The sequence below is a fragment of the Parasteatoda tepidariorum genome, chromosome 4 (genome assembly GCF_043381705.1).
Source record: "Parasteatoda tepidariorum isolate YZ-2023 chromosome 4, CAS_Ptep_4.0, whole genome shotgun sequence".
NCBI classification, from domain to species: domain Eukaryota; kingdom Metazoa; phylum Arthropoda; class Arachnida; order Araneae; family Theridiidae; genus Parasteatoda; species Parasteatoda tepidariorum.
In genome coordinates, this window is record NC_092207.1 from 48,748,551 (window position 1) to 48,768,706 (window position 20,156).

Genomic DNA, 20,156 nt, shown 5'->3' on the forward strand with positions numbered 1-20,156 from the left:
TATATATATATATATATATATATACGGCAGTATTCCTTTGAAGCGAATAAATGGGATAAATTGGTATAAATGGAATTTTATTAACTCTTCCATAGCAGTTAAAGTTATTTTTAGAAACAGTGTGTTAAGTAATAAACCCTTTCCCTTTAATATCCGCCCAAAGAGATCAACTTTCAAGAATGGTTGACACATCAGAGTTGCGAAGAAACATCAAAACTTTTCCATTCCTTTTACAGAAAGTAATTAGAATTTGCTATTCCGAAACTGCCTTTTCAACTCGCTCAAGTGTGATTTCTCTTCGCAGTGGGCGTCAATTGACGTAAGGCAAACTAAGTTGGGAAATTAGATTAGCATTCGTCATGGGCTTGTGAAATTCTGGAGGTCGTTAAAACAGCTTAAATAACCGCAATATGCCGGCTACCGTTCATGGCTAATGAAATCTTCAGCAAATCAATACGAGTCGGAATTAAACAGAACTTTCTTCGAGCTCTGAAGCTATCGGTGATATTTAGGTAGATCTTTAGATGAATATCAATGTTTTAGATGGTGTTTTAGTAAGTTTTATTTTCGATAAATAGTCATTAAGCTCATCCTTAAGGCTGGTTTGTAACTTTATAGCAGATTGCAGTTTATGCTACGTAATAATCACCAGCAGTGTACTTTTTTAGTGATAACATTTTAAACCATGTTCTCAAATCATGAGTGTGATTAGACATAAAGATGTCTAACATTTTACAAAATAAGTAAATAATATAAAAGTAAATAAACAGTGGAATTAAATTTTACAAAATAAATAATTATATTTCGTAATATTTGAGATAGTATTCCTATTTAAATATCTGCGATACAAAATTGGCATCTGTTTATGAATCAATTTTTGCAAGTAATCAAAAATTGAAATGTCAAAGGTTCAATTTCAAGTGTATCATGTTAACGTTTTGAGAAAGTGTCACTTTTTAATTAAAAAATCTTATCAGCTTTGTTCAAAAAGAGAAAGTAATAAAAAAATTTTTTTGTATACAAAATGGTATTTTAAAAATAAATTAGCTTAACTCTTCTAACTTGAAATCCATCTGTAAATTTTCAGTCTTAAATTACTGAAAAAGACTGAAATAAGTGAAGATTATCAATCTCTTGTGAATATCTGCATTAACATAGTCGTTAAAGTGTATGTTCGAAAGAAATATTTGTTGAATATCTATTTCTCACTCTCCGTGGCAAATGTCAATACTCGAGATGATGATGAATGTTGTAGCTAATTTTTTTTATCGTGAATTTTTTTGTCATCACGGTCAAAAATAAATGTTTACATTTGCAGAGAAAAATGAAACAAAATTTTTAAGCCATTATTTAACATTTCCAATTTGATGAATGATGAATTTCGTTATATGTTGATATCGCTGAAAGATGTTCATATTCAGCATATATACTCATGTTGAATAAACATTTTTTTTTGAATAATTATTTTTCTCCTTTAACTTGACCAATAATGAATGTTGACATTGGTAAATATATCTGAGAAATGTTAATATTTTACATGTACTGATGTTGAATAAATTTTGAGTCATTATTTTTCTCTTTCAACTTGACCAATAAGGAACGTTGGCAGACCAATAAGGAATGTTGTCATTTCTTGGTATAATTGGGAAATGATCAGTATATTCATGTATTGATGCAATATACATGCAATGAGTATATTCAACATGTACTGATGTAATATAGATGTAATGAATATATTCAGCATGTACTGATATAATATACATGTAATGAGCATACTCAACATGTACTGATGTTGAATAAAATTTTTTTTTTGAATAATTATTTTTCTCCTTTAACTTGACCAATAATGAATGTTGACATTGGTAAATATATCTGAGAAATGTAAATATTTTACATGTACTGATGTTGAATAAATTTTGAGACATTATTTTTCTCTTTCAACTTGACCAATAAGGAACGTTGGCAGACCAATAAGGAATGTTGTCATTTCTTGGTATAATTGGGAAATGATCAGTATATTCATGTATTGATGCAATATACATGCAATGAGTATATTCAACATGTACTGATGTAATATAGATGTAATGAATATATTCAGCATGTACTGATATAATATACATGTAATGAGCATACTCAACATGTACTGATGTTGAATAATGTAATGTTTCCCTTTCAACTTGACCAATGATGAATGTTAATATTTGTTGGTATAACTGAGAAATGCCAGTATTTTGTACTGATGGTGAATGATGAAACAAAATATTTGCAGCATTATTTCTTTCTCTTTTTCAACTTGCCTAATTATGAATGTTTTAATATGCTTTTGTAAGTTTTATTTGGAAATGATTCTTAGAAATAATTAACAAATATATTTAGCATTCAGAAAACAGAATCGAGAGTTTCGATATTCAGCGGAAAATGCCGACAGATAGGCTCATAGTAAGGCGTTGAAATTTAATACTTGTTTACTCAATAGATAATAGAAGTTTAATATTTGAAGTAAAAATTAATTTTTTAGCAATCTGTTGCGTAGTGATGATTTATAAGAAATCAATTTAGACAGCAACACGATTTATAAGAACTCACACAAAATAAAGCGGTATTTTTACCACTACAACGAGTTTTGATAACGAGGGGAGAAAAATTCATTCTTTTCTAGCTAACTTGTTTATTTTCATGTTCTCCTATTGGTTATCTCTAATAATTCCGTTAGACTATCATTAAAGGATATATTTTTTCCATGTAACAAAGTGTGAAAAGCAGCATGAATTTATAAAGAAGGCTCAGACATACTTGGCTCATTCACCCCGTACAATATTGGTATGGTCGAGAGTGTCCAGGGGGTGCTTTGGAGGGTCGTAGATCCCGTCAAATTGCTGTTTCTCGATTCATCAGTGGGTATTTGAAAATTATGACCTTAAAGTCTGGGAGCATGGTCTTCACTAAACGTACCAAGTGCATGATCAATCCTGTTCCGATCATAGATCCCATGTAGATCCGGTAAAATTGCTGTTTCTCGATTCATCAGTGGGTATTTGAAAAGTATGACCTTCATGTCTGGGAGCAGGGTTTTCACTAAACGTACCAAGTGCTTGATCAATCCTGATCCGATCATAGATCCCATATAGATCCGATAAAATTGCTATTTCACGATTTATTGGCAGGCATTAGAAAAGTATGACCTTCAAGACTGAGAGCAGGGTCTTCCCTAAACGTACCAAGTGCTTGATCAATCCTGATCCGATCATAAATCCTACGTAGATACGATTAAATTGATGTTTCACGATTCATTTGCAGGGATTTGAAAAGTACGACTTTCAAGTCTGGGAGCAGGGTCTTCACAAAATACCAAGTGCATGATCAATCCTGTTTCAGCCGATCACACCATTGCTTCCATAAATATAGAAGTCAAAAACGTATCCTTCAACCATGACGTATCCTTCAACCTAGCTGGTGTTGGATCACAAAGAGTTGGCAAGAAAAAACAATGACAATAAATACGTGAAAAGAGAATCTATGTGAAAAAAAGCCTTCAAATAATATTCAAACATTACCTGTTACTTTTCACATTAGAATCGCTACCTAGGACACTCTTTTCATATTCTGTCAACACAGTCTGATAAATATATTATCTAAAGTTGACAAAATAGACAAATATGCACCGATTTGTCTCTTAGGCAGTACAAAAATTATTGAGAGATGCTTTAAGAATTAGTTCCTTAATTTAGAAATAAATGAACTTCTAAAATGATAGTTTGACGCTTCCTTTGTGTGCGCAACGGTGATAAAAACAATGACTTATAGAAGGGACTTACGAAGGCAGCGGAGATCAGGTCCAAACCACTGGGCCGTTCCATTATAGTTGAGGCACTTAGCCTTTGGAAAACCTTTTGGATCATAACCAGGGAAGCATGTGTATTGCACGGTGGAATCTGTGGGGAAGTCATCTTTGTCCAGAGGGGCACTGTGTCGAGCATAGGCCACTTGAGGTGGAGACACGCACATGGCTGTGAAGAAAACAACTGAACATTATTTAAAAAAAATCATTTACAAATAAAAATAAATGAACCCCTTTTTAATCATTTATCTTTACTTTTACTTTTGGAGGAAATATAATTAATTATAATATATATAATATAATATAATATAATATAATATAATANTTTTCGCAGTTCTATGAACATTTGAATTTAGGCCTTTTCTTTGCAGATTTAAAAATTTTCGCAAACTTTTGACCGGTAGTGTATATATATTGTGATAGATGGGGATTTTAAAATCACATCATATCAATTCTGTAGTCTCTCTTTCTTTATTTTTATATACATACAAATCAAAAGTTGCTTCATGTTCTACTTTAAAAATTCTCCCATTTTAATTTGTGTTTTTATCTTTTACATTTTAAACAGTAAAGTTCAATATGTATTTAACAAAACACAAAACATAATAAATAATATTTCATTCTTTGAATATATAAATAAAAGGCAAATGCCTGGAATTTCTTGGATTTTTTTAAAATAATAAATACATTTTAACACGCATAATCTAAGCAATGATGTAAAATCTCTTAAGTACATTATGATTTGGTGACTAGAAATCACAGAAAGAAAATGATGTGTTGCTTTTTCTTCTCTTGCTCTCTTTCTTCCCTTCCTCTCTAATATAAAACAAAAAAAACTATGTTTTTTTGTGAAACAAAAACTTTACCATCTCATTTAATTATCATTATTAATACCCCATAAAGAAAAACATCATTGGGAACACTTACTTAATTACATTTTACTACAACAACTACTACAGTTATATTTATTTTAAAAAAAAATTCACCGTAGAATGCTGAGAAATTACGCTTAAATTTAATAAAAAACACCAGTAAAGACCATACCGGGCAATTATCTATCGCAATAGAGTAATCTAGGAGAGACTAATCTAAGAGATATTGAGTCATGACTCACATATTCCTGGCGGGCACATTATAAAAACTTCGGATCCACACTGGCACTCAAGGAGCCGATACTTTTTACTGTAAAATCCATTTTTACCGGAATACGTTATGGAACAAAAATATGAATTACCGTAGTTTCTACAGTAACGATTACCTTAAAATTACGGACCAATTGAATAATATTACAGTAAAATATTAAAGTATAATATTTCACAGTCAAAATCGATTTTACGGTTGATCCATCTAAAGTGTCGTTAACTTATGCTGTAATTTGATCCGAAATTTTTTACACTGTAATAAATATGGTTAATATATTTATTATAAATTATACATTAGGATTACTAAATATTTATGCCTCTTTTATCAAACAAAGCACAATAAGAAATGAGCCTAGAAATTGCTTTCAACTTCTGCTTATAAAACATAATCATACCAATTAAACATATAAAATGCCGTATTTCCTATTTCGTCAGTTTTTCATTTGTCACTGTATGCAATGCTTAGACAGATTGTGGACTGTTTAATTGTTCCGTACTTTGATGGCTGATTTTCGACATTGAATTTGTGACAACCCCCATATTTTGGGAGATAAAAATAAGAATCCATCGAAAACAAGGTATGTTTATTCAGAAAAAACACGTTTAATTGTTTGATTTTTTAACTTAAAATATCGTCTGCACTAATAAGTTATCGTATTTCAAGACGCCTCCTCGAACTATTAAGATTGAGTCCTAGAACGTGAAAGTAGGATTATTGACCTTTTCGCCATACAGGCATCTGAAGGGCAGATTTGGTGTCCACTCTTTCAGGGGCAGCATAATAGGAGAGCCAACGTTGCTTTCACAGTAAGGGCAGATATTATAGAGAAGGAAAGAACATTCATGCCTTGACCGGGATTCGAGCCCAGAACCTTTCTAATGCAAGGCCTATTCCCTGAATCCTTCGAAGGCTGGTCGACTAGGCTCAAATCTTTATATTGCTATTTCAAATATCGTAAGAAATGTTTCATTGCAAATTACTTTTAATGTAACATTCTTAATAAATGCAGGGAATTGTTTTTCTAAAATTTAAACAAAAGATCAACGAGTATAGAAATGGTGTCCCATGATTAATTAATATCCCATGATGATAAAATTAACTAGTAAAGGGTTCAATCTTTCCACCACTTTCCTGTCCTAACAAACTATTGGGGCAATATTTTCCGAATTTGTGACTACCCCCATATTTTGCAGGACAAAAATAAGAATCCATCGAAAACAAGGTATGTTTATTCTGAGAAAGCACGTTTAATTGTTTGATTTTGTAACTTAAAATATTGTCTGCACTAATAAATTATTATATTTGAAGACCCTCGAACTAGAATGTGAAGATACGATTATTAGATCAATAGTTTTCCAGGGTGCTCTGTTTATTTTTTTGAGCACTGTACATCTCTGCTAACAAACGGAAATGCATAAAAATCTATTGTTGGAATAAAATAAATTCCACGTATAAATCACAGAAACTATCATCGATGAAAATCAAACTATCTTGATGTATTGATACAGCGACAGAAATTATAAGAGATTACACAATGGGACGAAGAAACTTTTTTTCTGAATAAATAAACTGCGCGAGAACTGATCGTAAAGTTTTCCTTTTCTTCTAATGCCTTTCTAAGATCGAACATTCCAGATGGAATGAGTGTCAAGAAATATCTGCAAATATTGCCTTTCTTTTATTAGCTCCTTTTAGCAGTAAAAGAAACTTTTTCGATCGGGTAAATTGCACGAATTAACTCTCGATGGTCTCTCTTCCTCTATGATCTGCTGCAGCAAAGTATTGGATACCATCTACAGAAGAGTATTTACTTCGATGTTTCCAATGTCACTCTAAACCACAGACGTCATTAAAATGGCTACAAGAATTTTTTATTCTTAATTTTTTATACAAAACTTTGTAATATAATAGTTTTATCCTCCTGCGAGACGTGAGATTTTGCGGATAGAAGAATATGCATGTGATTGTAAATGAGTTTAACTATTAAAATTGACTCGAACAGAACTAAATAATAGCAGCATTTGATTTTTTTCAAATTTTTAAATAAAATAGATTTAATTTTTAAAAAAAAAATAATTACATAAAAAATTTGCAAATTTTAACTTTTAAAAATCAACTGTATTTTAAAATATTTTTGTGTATATTTTTATTTCTTTATTACTAAAATATTTCATTGAATTTTAGACACGTAAAAAAATTATGACACTTTAAATATTATTCATAATCTTCAAATTTGTTCTTTACTTAAAATCGAATTTTATATTTCTGAGACAATTTTGGTTAATAAAACTTCAAAATCATGCCGACCAGACTGTGTAGGGGTCAGGGAACTGGCCTTTTATCAGAAAGGTTCTGGGTTTGATTCCCAGACAAGGCATGGATGTTTTTTCATTCTCTGAGTTGATGAATGTCAACTCAGGCATTGGAAAAAAAATTTTACAATCATAATGCAATGTACAGTGCACAAACTAATAAATAAAACACCTTGAATAACTTTTAATATAAGGATCGGATTTTATTAAACTGGGGCACAATCTTAATGATTTAGGAGTGTGAGCTCAAATATGCTAAATTATTAGTGCAGACGAGATTTTAATTTGCGAATTCAGATACAACGGTGATCTTTCTCTGAATAAGCATAATTTTTTTAATGGATTTGGATCTCTAACCATTAAAATATACGGGGTAGCCGTAATCTTGAAAGTATAATAACCATATTTTTCAGAGCTTCGTCCCTTTATTTTTTGCGTATTTCGACATATTTCGGGGGATTTAAGGGAATTTAAAAATTTTTGTTTACAATTAAGAAATTCGTTTATCCAAAGATAAGTCTGAGAAAAAGAAGAAAATAGTAATTATTCATTAATTTCTTTCGACTGAAAACATTCCTTTGGATTGATACATTGTTGTTCAAGAAGGTATTAGCAATAATAAGGCATTTTAATATCTCTCATATGCCGTCAATAAATAATAAGGCAAAGGCTATTTTTTAATGAAATTCCAAGGAACATAAGAAATTAAACGTATTATTAATTTTTTAATATTGAACATTCATTCGAAAAATATTATCTCTTTATGCATCCAATTGATTAAAAAGTTTAAAACATTATATATGAGTTAATTGTTTTTCAGAAACAAATTCATTTTTTTAAAACTACTCACTGCCTACTTTGAGCTTGCATTCCGGTTGTTTGCCACTCCACTTGGCATCGCCTTGGCAAACTCTTTCTGTGTTGCCAGCTAACCAATAACCTTCTTGGCAACTAAAGGAAGCTTTTTGTCCAAAATGTTCTCCTGTCACCTTGAGTATACCATGTTCTGGGGGAGAAAGATCTTCGCAATGCAAGTCTGTAGAAAAATGTAAACATGATTATGTTTGCTAAACGTAAAGATATTTGTTATTTATAAATTTACAGTGAAGACAGACAAAATAATATGGAATAAATGCAACTCTGCTTCCCCACTTATTCAAATATTAATAAATGAGGGAAAATTGTGTTTAAAATTACTTGCTAAAACATGCGTATTCAATGACAATTTGCTAGCTCTTCAATTTGCTGTGTAATTGTTTTGCTGCTACTTATGTTTCTAGTTGTGAAAAGGAAATTTCATTAAAAAAGTAAATTTATAATAGTTTTCCATGCCATATTAACGTAAGCATACTCTTTTATGATTTTAAATTCAATTCAAGAAATAATTCCTGGCAAAGGAACATTAAGGAGCATTTTTAAAGGGAAAATAACCAATCTTTGAGCTAAAAAGAAAAATCTTTCATGTATGTCACATATGTTGAGTAATTTTTACTCCAGCTAAAAAGGCAGTTATCAAGAAAAGCTCATTTTCGGTGATGTTGTCTAACTTTCGGAAAGTTAAGCAACATCTCCCCATTTCAAGAAGCGATAAACCATAAGAAATTTCCATCTTTTTCCAACTGCAACATGAGTCTAACCCTCTATTTAGCTAGAGCTGTGAATAGTTTCCTATTAGCAATATTGGTTTTATGCTAACAAATTTTTTTTATTGTTTGGTTGTTTTTCGTGTAAAATGAGTTTTGATAGTGGGTTCGAGTACCGAATGAGTGCTGTCATTTGTTGACTGATGGCTCTTGCTCTCTCTAATCTCCTATCTGGGACTGTGGAAGAGTTATTTAATCTCACCAGAGGCCTTTTGCCGGTTATTTAGTCAAGGGCTCTCATCTCATCGAGAGTTCTCTTCTTTAATTTTTCGAAATTTCTTTATTTTAATTTTTTTTAAATTTTTATTTTTTGTGGCAGGTTCCTGTTATTAGCATCCAGTAAATTCTAGCTGCTGAAGTAACGGGAGAATAATAGAAAGTCAGCGTTTGAATTAGAATGATCAACCTGGACTAATACATACAGAGTCTGGTCTGGTCTCGAAAATTTGGATAGGGAAATAAATGGACGTCATAATTGTAAACTTAATTTAACGGGAGAGCCTCTTTAAGAAATTTATGTTCTGGACAAATACGTTTCGTAAACCAATACCGGTAATTGTTATATTTTTACACATTGTTCTTCAAGGCCTCAGTATTGTAGACGTCAATAAATACTCATTGTTTTATTTTATAGACTCTGTCTTACTTAAGCCATAAAACCAAATTAAAATGGGTTATTATGGATATTTGTTTGAAATTGTAACCTGTACTGAAATTTACTGGTTACTTTTAGTATGCATAAGCAAGGTCAGAATCCACAGCACAATGTTATTTACGCAATTTTGCTCTTGCATGTATAATTGTTGTCGTAATAGTTTGAAAAAAGAAATGCATTTATTTGCTGTTCTTACAAATAGAGTCTGTTACTTTCTTTAATTGCTTATTTTTTTCTTTCATTCTTTTTGTAATTTCTTTGTTTCGTTTCACCAAAAAAATAAATAAATAAATGTAACACACAAAAACTCATTTGAGTCAGCTGTTACGGGATAGGAATAGATAAATATTAATCTTTTTCTGTATGGGGTTCATCTCTTTCTGATGGGAATAGATAAATATTATATTTTCCTGCTAGTTTGCAATGACAAGGGATTTATCGAAAGTTTCAAACATGTTTATCGTTAGATTTATACAAGCAATCTATATTAAAAATATGTTATTGGTGAAATCAACACTGCTTCTCATTGCTATGCCTTAAAAACTATTAGATGAAAAAAAATGAAATTTTGGAAATTTCGAGAAAAAAGAATGTTTAAAGGACATTCAGATAGCACAATTTTATTGATGTAATAATACATTTTTCAGTTATTTTCTGTCAAGGTTGATTTTATTTTGCTTTACTCATTCAGTTTTCGCAAAACTGAGTACGTGGCTGGATATCAGAGAAATTACGATTTTTTTTTTACAGCCATCGTATTTCAATGTTTGAAAATATTAATGTGTCACACTTGGGTGAAATTTCAATTTAGTTTTAAAGTAAGATAACCTATATCACAATATTTTCAAGTTTTTCGATAGAATAAAAAACAAATCGTAGGAAAATTATAATTTTGTGCACAGAGAAATCTCATTCCAAGAACTCAAAATACAAGAAAAATAAACATTGAAACTAACCTAATAATCGAACTAAAGCTTATCGCGATAAATAAATTAGTAGAAATTTTACAAAAATCAATTACAAACAATTTCCCCTGCAAATGAATGGAGCTAGTTTCATTGTTGTGATTTTTATATGCGTAAGAAAGCAGATGAGGAAGATATTTTTTTATATTTATTTCTATATTAGGTTCAATTTGTGGTTGCAAAATAGTAGAATATAATTGGCGAAATATATCAGAATAAGCCTATTTCCATGTTATAATCCGTTTTTACGTAACAATCAGTGATAATTTACAACACTTCATTAAATGCAAATCAGGGACGTGAATGCTTCATCAGGGATTTGTAACTGATGGGTTGTTTATGTGGCAAACAAACTCAGATCGCGGATTTCATATTATGATTCATACTAGATTTCAATAACTATGATTGTTTCACATTAATACTATGTATTAAAGCGGCATAAAAGCACATAAGAGCGGTTTTAATAGAGTCATTACCCAGTAGGATTAAGTAAAAAGAGTACGGATAATTTATTTTGTGAAAATTACATTACTTTATGGCAGAGGTCGCCAAAGTGGTCTATATAGACCCCCAGGGGTCTATTTAACAAAAGTGGGAGTCGATCTGAGCCAGGGGGTCGAATGGGGGTCGATCTGAATCGGAAGGGTCGATTGGGGGTCAAAGAAAAAACAGTTCTTAATACGAAAATCACACATATCTAATTGAGTATGTAAAATTTGTGAATATTTTTTATATTTGAATTAATATCAGTTTCTTTATAGAACATAAATTAATAAACGCATCATCAAAAACGTGGACATCAACCTGCAAGATGAGTTTGCTGAATTATTATCGGATCTTGAAGCAAAGACGCTTTTTAAAAATTTAACAATAAGTAAATTTTGAACAAATATAAATATAATGCAAAAATATGTAGAACTTTATGAAATAGCTCAGCCTTTTTATGCTAGCTTTTCCAAGTTCCTATATGGTTGAAGCCGGTTTCAGTCACGTAAATTCAATCTTAACTAAGTACAGAAATAAATTAAATGTGGAGTTACGAGGGGATTTAAAATTAAAATTGACCAATTTTGAACCCAATATAGCGAACCTTGCAAAAAAACACCAGGCACACTCATCTCATTGGTTAAGAAGCAATAAATCTGTAGTTACTTTACTTATTATTTCTACTTATTTATAATTACTTATTATTTAATAAATATTAAGGTATTTAAATTTCAACATTAATATATTTTTCATAAAACTATTGTTACACAATGTACTATTACTTTAATAAATGTTTAAATCATAAAATAAATGTACAAACACAGTATCTAATAGAGTTTTATCTTAATTAACAGATAATTACTTTTATGGGGGTCGATGGAGATTTCGAAAAATTATATAGAGGTCGATGATCAAAAAAGTTTGGCGACCCATGCTTTATGGTAATGACATTTCTGGCAAAGAACCCACACTTCTGGGAATAAAAACCTAAATATACGGTATTTAACCCATTCATTCGGTAATTTTTTTGTAGTTCTTATTACCACACATTTAACAAAAAATACAAAACGGAAAAATAACTCTAACCGAATGAATGATTTTTATGTCATGCTCTAAGGAATCATGATAAAATCACCGAATTTACCAAATTTTATCACATATTATGAAACCATATTTTATAGTTAATTTTAAAAAAATCATTACCAAAGGACTTCGGTAAAATTTACTGAGCTTTTTTATGTTTCGGTACAGCCGGAGACATAGTAAAATTTTCCATATTCGTGTAATTTTGAACATACTTTTCTTTCAATGTACTTAGAAAGAGTGTAATAAATTTATATGAAATTACACTGAGTTAATAACTTGTAAATTTATAATACATAATATATAGAATACAAGAAAAGTCCACATAAAAAGATCTAATGGAAAATAGGTAAAAGAAGGAAAAATAACACTAATTAGTAGAATATTTGTTTGGTAAAAAAAATTATTCCTTAAATAGTTAGTCTAAAACCTAATTATCAAAGAAAAGAAAATTTTTTTTCTCCTTTCTCATGGTTATATCCTCATAAAATAGCTATTTACCAACATTTTGCGGATATATCCGAGTGAATTGGGAAGGAGAATAAATTTTTGTTCTTTATTAGTTTTCAATTATATTAACTTAATTATTTTCAACTAGCTGTGCTTTTAGTTGCAAAAAGTATATCATTTACGACCCAATTTTACGACTTACGAAAATTCTCGATAAATTTCACACTGCTTAATTTTTCCCTAATTTAACAGGTTTTACAGTTAGAATAAGCTATTTTATACAATTTTTCGTTAAAAATACTATAAAGTATTACATTTTTTGACATATACTCAAATTATTCAAAAATATGTAATACTTAATATTTCATAATATTTTAAAGGAATTCTATCTTAAAATAGCCTATTCATAATGTAAAGGTATCGAATTACATATGACTGGCTTAGAATGCCCGACAATCTCAAAAATAGAACTTTTGTAATCTTTAAACTGCATTTTGTTATTTTTAACAATCATTTTGCCATGAAATCAAGTGATTTTTATCAAAGAGCAAACTCTGAATAATTTGACGTAAATATTTGCTATTCCGTGTGTCATAGTGCACTCTGCTTGTTCTGCAATTTTTTTTCTTCTGATTTTGAAACTTCTTGAATGGAATAATAAGATGGAGGGTTTAGTCCTCTTGTTTGTCATGCAAATTTATTGGGTTCGACTTTAAGTGAGTACTTATACACTCATGCTTCTTTGATGTTGCACTTCATAATTAGTTAATGTTAATTGAATAATGCATTACATTATCCTTTAAAAGCCAAAGTTCATTTTTGGAACATGTTTTCGTTTTTAAAAAAAAATAACGAATGGTAATTTAATTCTTTTGTTTGTTTATATATATTGAATAAAAAAGCCATTCGTTATCATCAAAACAAACTAATAATATCAAAATCTTTATTACATTCTGAATTTATGTAATAGTCATATTTTAAAGAATGTTTGGTATCTAAAAGAAGTAAATATTTTATTAATTCAGAGTGCCCTCAGTTTGAAAAAATTTAAAAATTGGTCTGAAAAGATTGGGCCTGCCAAAATAGTTTAATTCTGATCCACCAAAAAATGTTCGTAAATTAAATATTTCCGTCAAAACTAACAAACTGAATTTTTAAAATCAAAGTGAAATTAAAATTTTTATGAACCCTACTAGGCTCATGAAGCATTTTTAAAATTTTTCAGAATGCAACTGCTTTGGAATTTGATCGAAAATATGTTATCACTTTTTCCAAAGAGCCACCCTTTTCATTACTACAAAAGATCCGGCAGGTAAACAGTTAAGTCTAACGCATGTGACGAAATTCGTGCCCTTAATTAAGTGAATAAAAAATTTCCTTCAGATTGATAAAATGAAACTTAGGATTTTCAAGTTTACAATTGTGTCAATAACAAAGAAAATTTCGCAAATTTATGATACCCATTGTTTACAGTGCACATATGGCTGGTATACCGTTAAGCCTAACGAAATTCGTATCCTTAAACAAATGAATATAGAAATTTCATCTATATGGAGATATGGTTGCTAAGACCATGTTGCAGTTTACATTTTTGTCAATAAAAAATAAAATTGTGCAAATTTAGTGAATACACTTCCTCGCAGAGCAGACACTGGGCTTTTAAGCCGTTGAACTTAATGCTTTCAAAAAAATACATATCATAAAATAGGGGAATAAAGTCTTTTCTTTTATGTGGAGAAATGATCACTTAGAACATTTTCCATTCTACAATTTTGTTCACAACTAAGAAAATTTTTTGAGTACTCATCTTAGACTATTCATCGATTAATGTAGCTCTATAGAAATTTGTAACTCTAAATAGGCAAATATAGTAAGTTTCTCGATATGGTGAAATAGTAGCTAGGAATATATTTCAGTTTGCAATTTCCTCAATAACAACGCAAATTTCGTGAATTCCGAGAGGGTATCTATTTTTTACAGTGCAAACATATAAGTGAGAAGAAAATCTTACAGATTGAGTCTTAGTTAAGTAGATTTTAGAGAATCGGGAATATAGTCAAGAAAAGGAAAAGCATTTGCAGTATTATTTAAATTTAAGGTACAAAGATAAATTAATCGAGGTGTGTGTCTCGTACATATGCGCGAGAACTGGAAGTCTGCACTAAAACATCCTTATTACTATATGAAACCAATTCTCTTTCAAAAACAATATCGAAAAAAGTATATTACTTTTTTTCGCATCATCTATCCCATGTTTTCTTGCCCAAACTCAAATTATTGTAACAGGATTAAGGGGCTTTATTGTTATACATTGACTTACAGAAGTTTCGGTTTTTCTTTCAAACCAAAGAAAGACTTTTCAACAATAGGTAATCTCTTACTTAAACGAAATAAATCCTTAGATCAAAAACAAAATTCTTAGATTTTGGGAGCAAAAGAAAAATGCTTTTATACCCACAAAACAGTTGTAAGAGGATTTCGAAAAAATTTCTTCTAATAGTTCAGTTCACACAACACAATGGTAATCCTAGGAGTGATACATTTAGAAATAAAAATATAAAACACAAAATGAAGTCAAATGGATAAACAATCCCGTATTAAATGTCCTATTTGAGATGCAGAGCTAATACTTACTTCAACATTATTAAATAAATTATTTAAATTCAATTAATTGCATATCATTCTTTTTTATATTAATTAATTTAGCAAACGTTTAACACAATTTATTTATTCAATGATTTATTTTTATTAATTTCAAATGAAAGAAATCTTAATAAAAACTGATAGTTGGACAAAACATTTGAATAGTTTGCTATTTCATTCAATTATTCTTAACTTAAATTTTTTTCTTTTGTTTTAGTTGCAATTACTTAAAACTACTCAAAAATGTTATTTACTTTAAATTTAATTCTTTTCTTATTGTAATGAATTATATTCATTTGTATAGTTAAATATAATGCTTCATTAGTTTTCTTAACAAGGTTATGTAAATTGAATTCATAAATATTTATGAAAGTCATTCTTATCAACTATTTTTATCAATTTGCAGCTTAAATCCATGGTTTACTTTTCCTTGAAGAGTGACTTAATAATAAATACCATTGTTTAAATTGCCTAGACAAATCTTGATTAGGTATCGCGTATTCAAATTGCAAGTAGCGCGAATCATATTGATCTTTCAAATAATTTATTGTAACTACTTATTTTTAATCATGATTAATCTTTTGATTAGTAATCACTGATGAATGATAGTCTTGTGTTTGATTACTTTCAATGGATAGTAAAAATACGTTCTATCACACTCTTGTTGTACTCTTTTTACTTTACATATCACTTTAAAAAATATTTCGCACGTGGAAAAGGAAGGGGAAAGAATATAACGTGCCTTGCAATCTTGTGAACAATTTCGTATCATTGAACGTCTGGAGTTATTACACTTCGTCATGTAATATCTGACATTGCATTGTCTCTTTTAACACTGATTGTGGGGATCTCCCCGTTTCATAAACTACATCAGTAAACAACTGATCGGGGAGTCCTGCTTGCCAACAGCTAGTTGTAGCTGCTAAAAAATGCGCGGTGGCTAGCGTAATACACAGACGCAATTCGTTCGACAGGGAAAGCGCTGAAGCAAAAAACATATGGATTTTGACTTTTTAACTTATTTTTATTTCTTATACACTCATAATAATTAATCAAGACTTTGTAGGACTCAATTGTTTTACGAATATTTAAACCAGGTTTAAAAAGATTAAATTTTANTAATTATATATATATATATATATATATATATATACAATACTTGACTTTGACTTTTCTAAGTCAAGTATTGTAAGACATCAATGCTCTACAATTGTTCGATTTAGTTAAAAATAATAAGAATGAAAACAATAATTAGATTGAAATGGTATCAGTAACAAGTTTTATTTTAATGGAACAGTTAATGTCTTATTGCACATGGAAAGTATAGATTGCAAATTACATTAAATTTGTAAAAACTATTCAATCGATGGAAACAAAACTTCTGAAACTCGTTAATAGAACATTTTTAAACTACTTCATAAGTTTTAAAAAATTAAATTTCTACTAAAAGGCTAGCAATAGTGCTTTTCGTCAATAAATCATGTTATATTTTATAACTTTTTCATCAACATAAAAAGTCAATATAACAATATTTAGAATTTTTCAAAAATTGCTTCGATCTAACATAGAAAGTTGGAATAAAATGACTTGTTATGATAAGGCAACAAACAAAGTTTTTCGAGTGAACTTTAAAGGAGAATACAATTTATTTTTTGCGAAAACCTAATCACACATTTTTCGAAAGAGGTTGGATGCTGATTATTGGCGGTGATAGAATCTTATTATGAAAGTGTCTGACAAAACATTCAAAATTTGGGAAGTCTAACTAATCGGAAAACTTGCATTGTTGCCAAGCACGGATGTACTCTTACAATAATAGTAATAATAATAATAACCATAATAATTACTATAGTAATAATAATTATGATAGTATTGAAATCCATGACAGAGCTTCAGTTAAAATTTGAATGCTTTAGCTAGTATTTATCTGGTGGGAAATATTTCTTGAACGTAAATTCTTTTTGATGATAATATCATGATAAATTCTGCTGTTAGCAGAGGGGAATTGATTGAATCTTGCATCCACATCGGGGATGGAGCTTCAGTGCAGTTTTGAGTACTCTAGATAGTCAAAAAGTAAACTAAATTTTGACTGCAAAGCTCCACCGACACAAACATTCATCCATCGAGATACCATAACAAAAGTAGTATGAGACCATCGATTCAGTAAAAATTTAGTAAAATGAAAAGGATATTTTTACCAAGATTAAATTATTCATTTAAGCGATATAAATATGTTTGTAAAAAGTATGAAAAAAATTTTTTACCCATCCAAATTTTTACAAAGCTATCAGTAACATAATTTTCTTAGTTAAAAAGATTTTAGTTTTATTATCAGAGTATATTTAATTCATTGCTTTCTACTAAAAAAAATGAAATAAAATAAAAAATAAAGAAATTGTGCAAGTAGTAGGCCACGCGATCTAAGCTACGGAAGTGACGTCATAGTCAACCGGAGCTTATTTCTGCTCCAACCGGAAGTTGCTTATTTCTGCCCGCATACAAAGGGAAATTGCTTATTCCTGCCCTCCTATAAGCCGGAAGTTTCTTATTTCTTCCCGTATACTTATTTCTGCCCGCCTGTAGTTTCGATTTTAGTTTCGGTTTCTGTTTATTATCTAATTTATTAGTTTTTTGAGGGTGGCAACACTTATTGTTTTTAATATCAGTTTTTTAAGGATGGCAACACTTAGAAACTTTGTTATTTGGGGAGATATTGTATATTATGAAGTTATGACGTCATCTTTTATTACATAACACATAAATGATATCATGCTTTACTCTAGTGGCGCCATCTATGTGGGAATTTTAAAAATAAAATAACTTTAAATCTATTTTAATATTTAAATCCGTTTTAATATTATTTATTAAATATAATTAATTTAAATATAATTAACTTCAAATGACTTCAATATGCGTATATAGTTAAATTGTTACTGTTTGCGATATAAAATTGATTTTTGAAAGAAAAAAAACTGATATTAACTTTAAGAACTTAACAATTTAAAAAAAAATAATCCTTTTCTGTAGAATACTTTAACTTTTTTTAAATAATTCATTGAGTTAATGTAGTATGATATTCAAATAGCGTTTATTTTAATTTTTAGATATGTGAAATATGTGGAAAAATATTCACGCATAAAAAGAATATGGTTCAACATTTGAAAATTCACTCGAATGAAAAAGACTTTAAATGTCGTTTATGTGATAAGGTGTTTAATCGAAAGTGTAACTTGAATAGACATTTAAGAACTCATGAAAAATCGAGAAAGTTTTGAATGTGAAGAATGTAAAAAGACATTTTTTCGAAATGATAATTTAAAGAGACACTTACTGACTCATTTAGTTTCGCATAAGTTTAATTTGTGTAGTGAATTTTTAAGTTAAAATTTGATTTATTCAATCATATCCGATCCATTCACACACCGTCGTGTTCAAGAAAAAAGAAAGATAGATCATTCCACAAATAACAATAAAAAGATGAAGAAAATTATGAAAATGCGTTGGGAGTGTTTAAGAAAGAGACAACGAGAATTAGGAAACTATGAAGTTGTGAACGAGTCCCACATATCTCAAGTTTTTGGGAAAGTTTTTTCGGCTAATTCCTAGAGATGGGAGTCTGGATGGAGGATGAACTTTGTAGAAAGTAGAATTTAAATATGGGTCCTTGTCCCGCACTCTGAAGAGTACATAGAACTAACGGATTCTCCTGCCTTCATGATTTAAAATTAATGTTAAAATGATTTTATAGAAAATATTTATTGATCTAACTTAAAGTAATCATCTTAAAATCTTAGCGAACTAGGAAATAAGGTAACATTTTTATTTCTTTTTAACAAAATTTTCGATTTTTTCAAAAAATATGTATGTTTTTGCAAAAAATTTTCTCTTTTAGGAAAATATTTTAACTTTTTGTTAAAAATTTGCTAGTTTTATAAAAATATTTCTAACTTTTTAACAAAATTTTCCATCTTTTAAGAAAATATTTATACGTTTTTACAAAAAATTTTCCCTCTAAAGCAAAAATTTTAACTTTTTGTTAAAAATTTGCTAGTTTTGCTAGTCTTTAACAGAATTTTCTATCTTTTAAGAAAATATTAATGTTTTTACAAAAATTTTCTATCTTTTAAGAATAAATTTTAACTTTTTGTTAAACGTTTTCTATCTTTTAAGAACATATTTATGTTTTTTCAAAAAATCTTCTATCTTTTAAACATTTTTTTAACTTTTTGAAATAAATTTGCTAATTTTATTAAAATATACTTCAAACTTTTACACAAAATTTTCTATCTTTTAAGAAAATATTTACGTTTTTACAAAAAATTTTGTCTTTTAAGAAAATATTTTAACTTTTTGTTAAAAATTTTCTACATTTTAACAAAATATTAATGTTTTTGGAAAAAATTTTCGATCTTTTAAGAAAAAATTTTAACTTTTTGTTAAAATTTTCTATCTTTTAAGAAAATATTTATGCTTTTACAAAAAAAAATTCTCTTTCAAGAAAATATTTTTACTTTTTTTGTTAAAAATTTGTTAGTTTTATAAAAATATTTAAGTTTTTGCTAAAATCTCCTAGTTTTTCAGAAAATTCTATATATTTTTCTGAAACTTTTTCTATTAATTATTAAAGAGTATAATTTTTTCTTGATAATATAAACTTTTTCACATGTGAAAATGATCAATAAAGACAAAATATATTTTAATAAAATAAATAACATTATATTCAAAGTTTCACCCAATCACTTCTGCGAGCATACATCATATGTTTCTTAACAATTTTCTAAGAAATAATTTTATTCCCACGTTCTATAACAAGTATGAAGCACTATGTTATTATGACTAATTGATAAAACGTGGATAAGCCCCAAACGTCCCGGACAGACATTATCTTTGTAAAATTTTGTGAGAAATAGATAACATGTTCAAGTTCTGTAATCA

General features: G+C 29.0%; 1 protein-coding gene across 3 annotated transcripts in view; it reads right to left on the reverse strand.

The window, feature by feature from the left end:
* LOC107441765 (sushi, von Willebrand factor type A, EGF and pentraxin domain-containing protein 1) overlaps positions 1-20,156 on the reverse strand; it is a 411,941-nt gene that overhangs the window by 171,754 nt on the left and 220,031 nt on the right. For all 3 annotated transcript variants that reach the window (XM_016055134.4, XM_071179755.1, XM_071179756.1), the window contains exons 3-4: positions 8,144-8,329; positions 3,816-4,007 (exon numbers count right to left, since the gene is read on the reverse strand). In XM_016055134.4, coding sequence (XP_015910620.3) covers positions 3,816-4,007; positions 8,144-8,329 — 378 coding nt within the window. The remainder of the gene's footprint in view (positions 1-3,815; positions 4,008-8,143; positions 8,330-20,156) is intronic.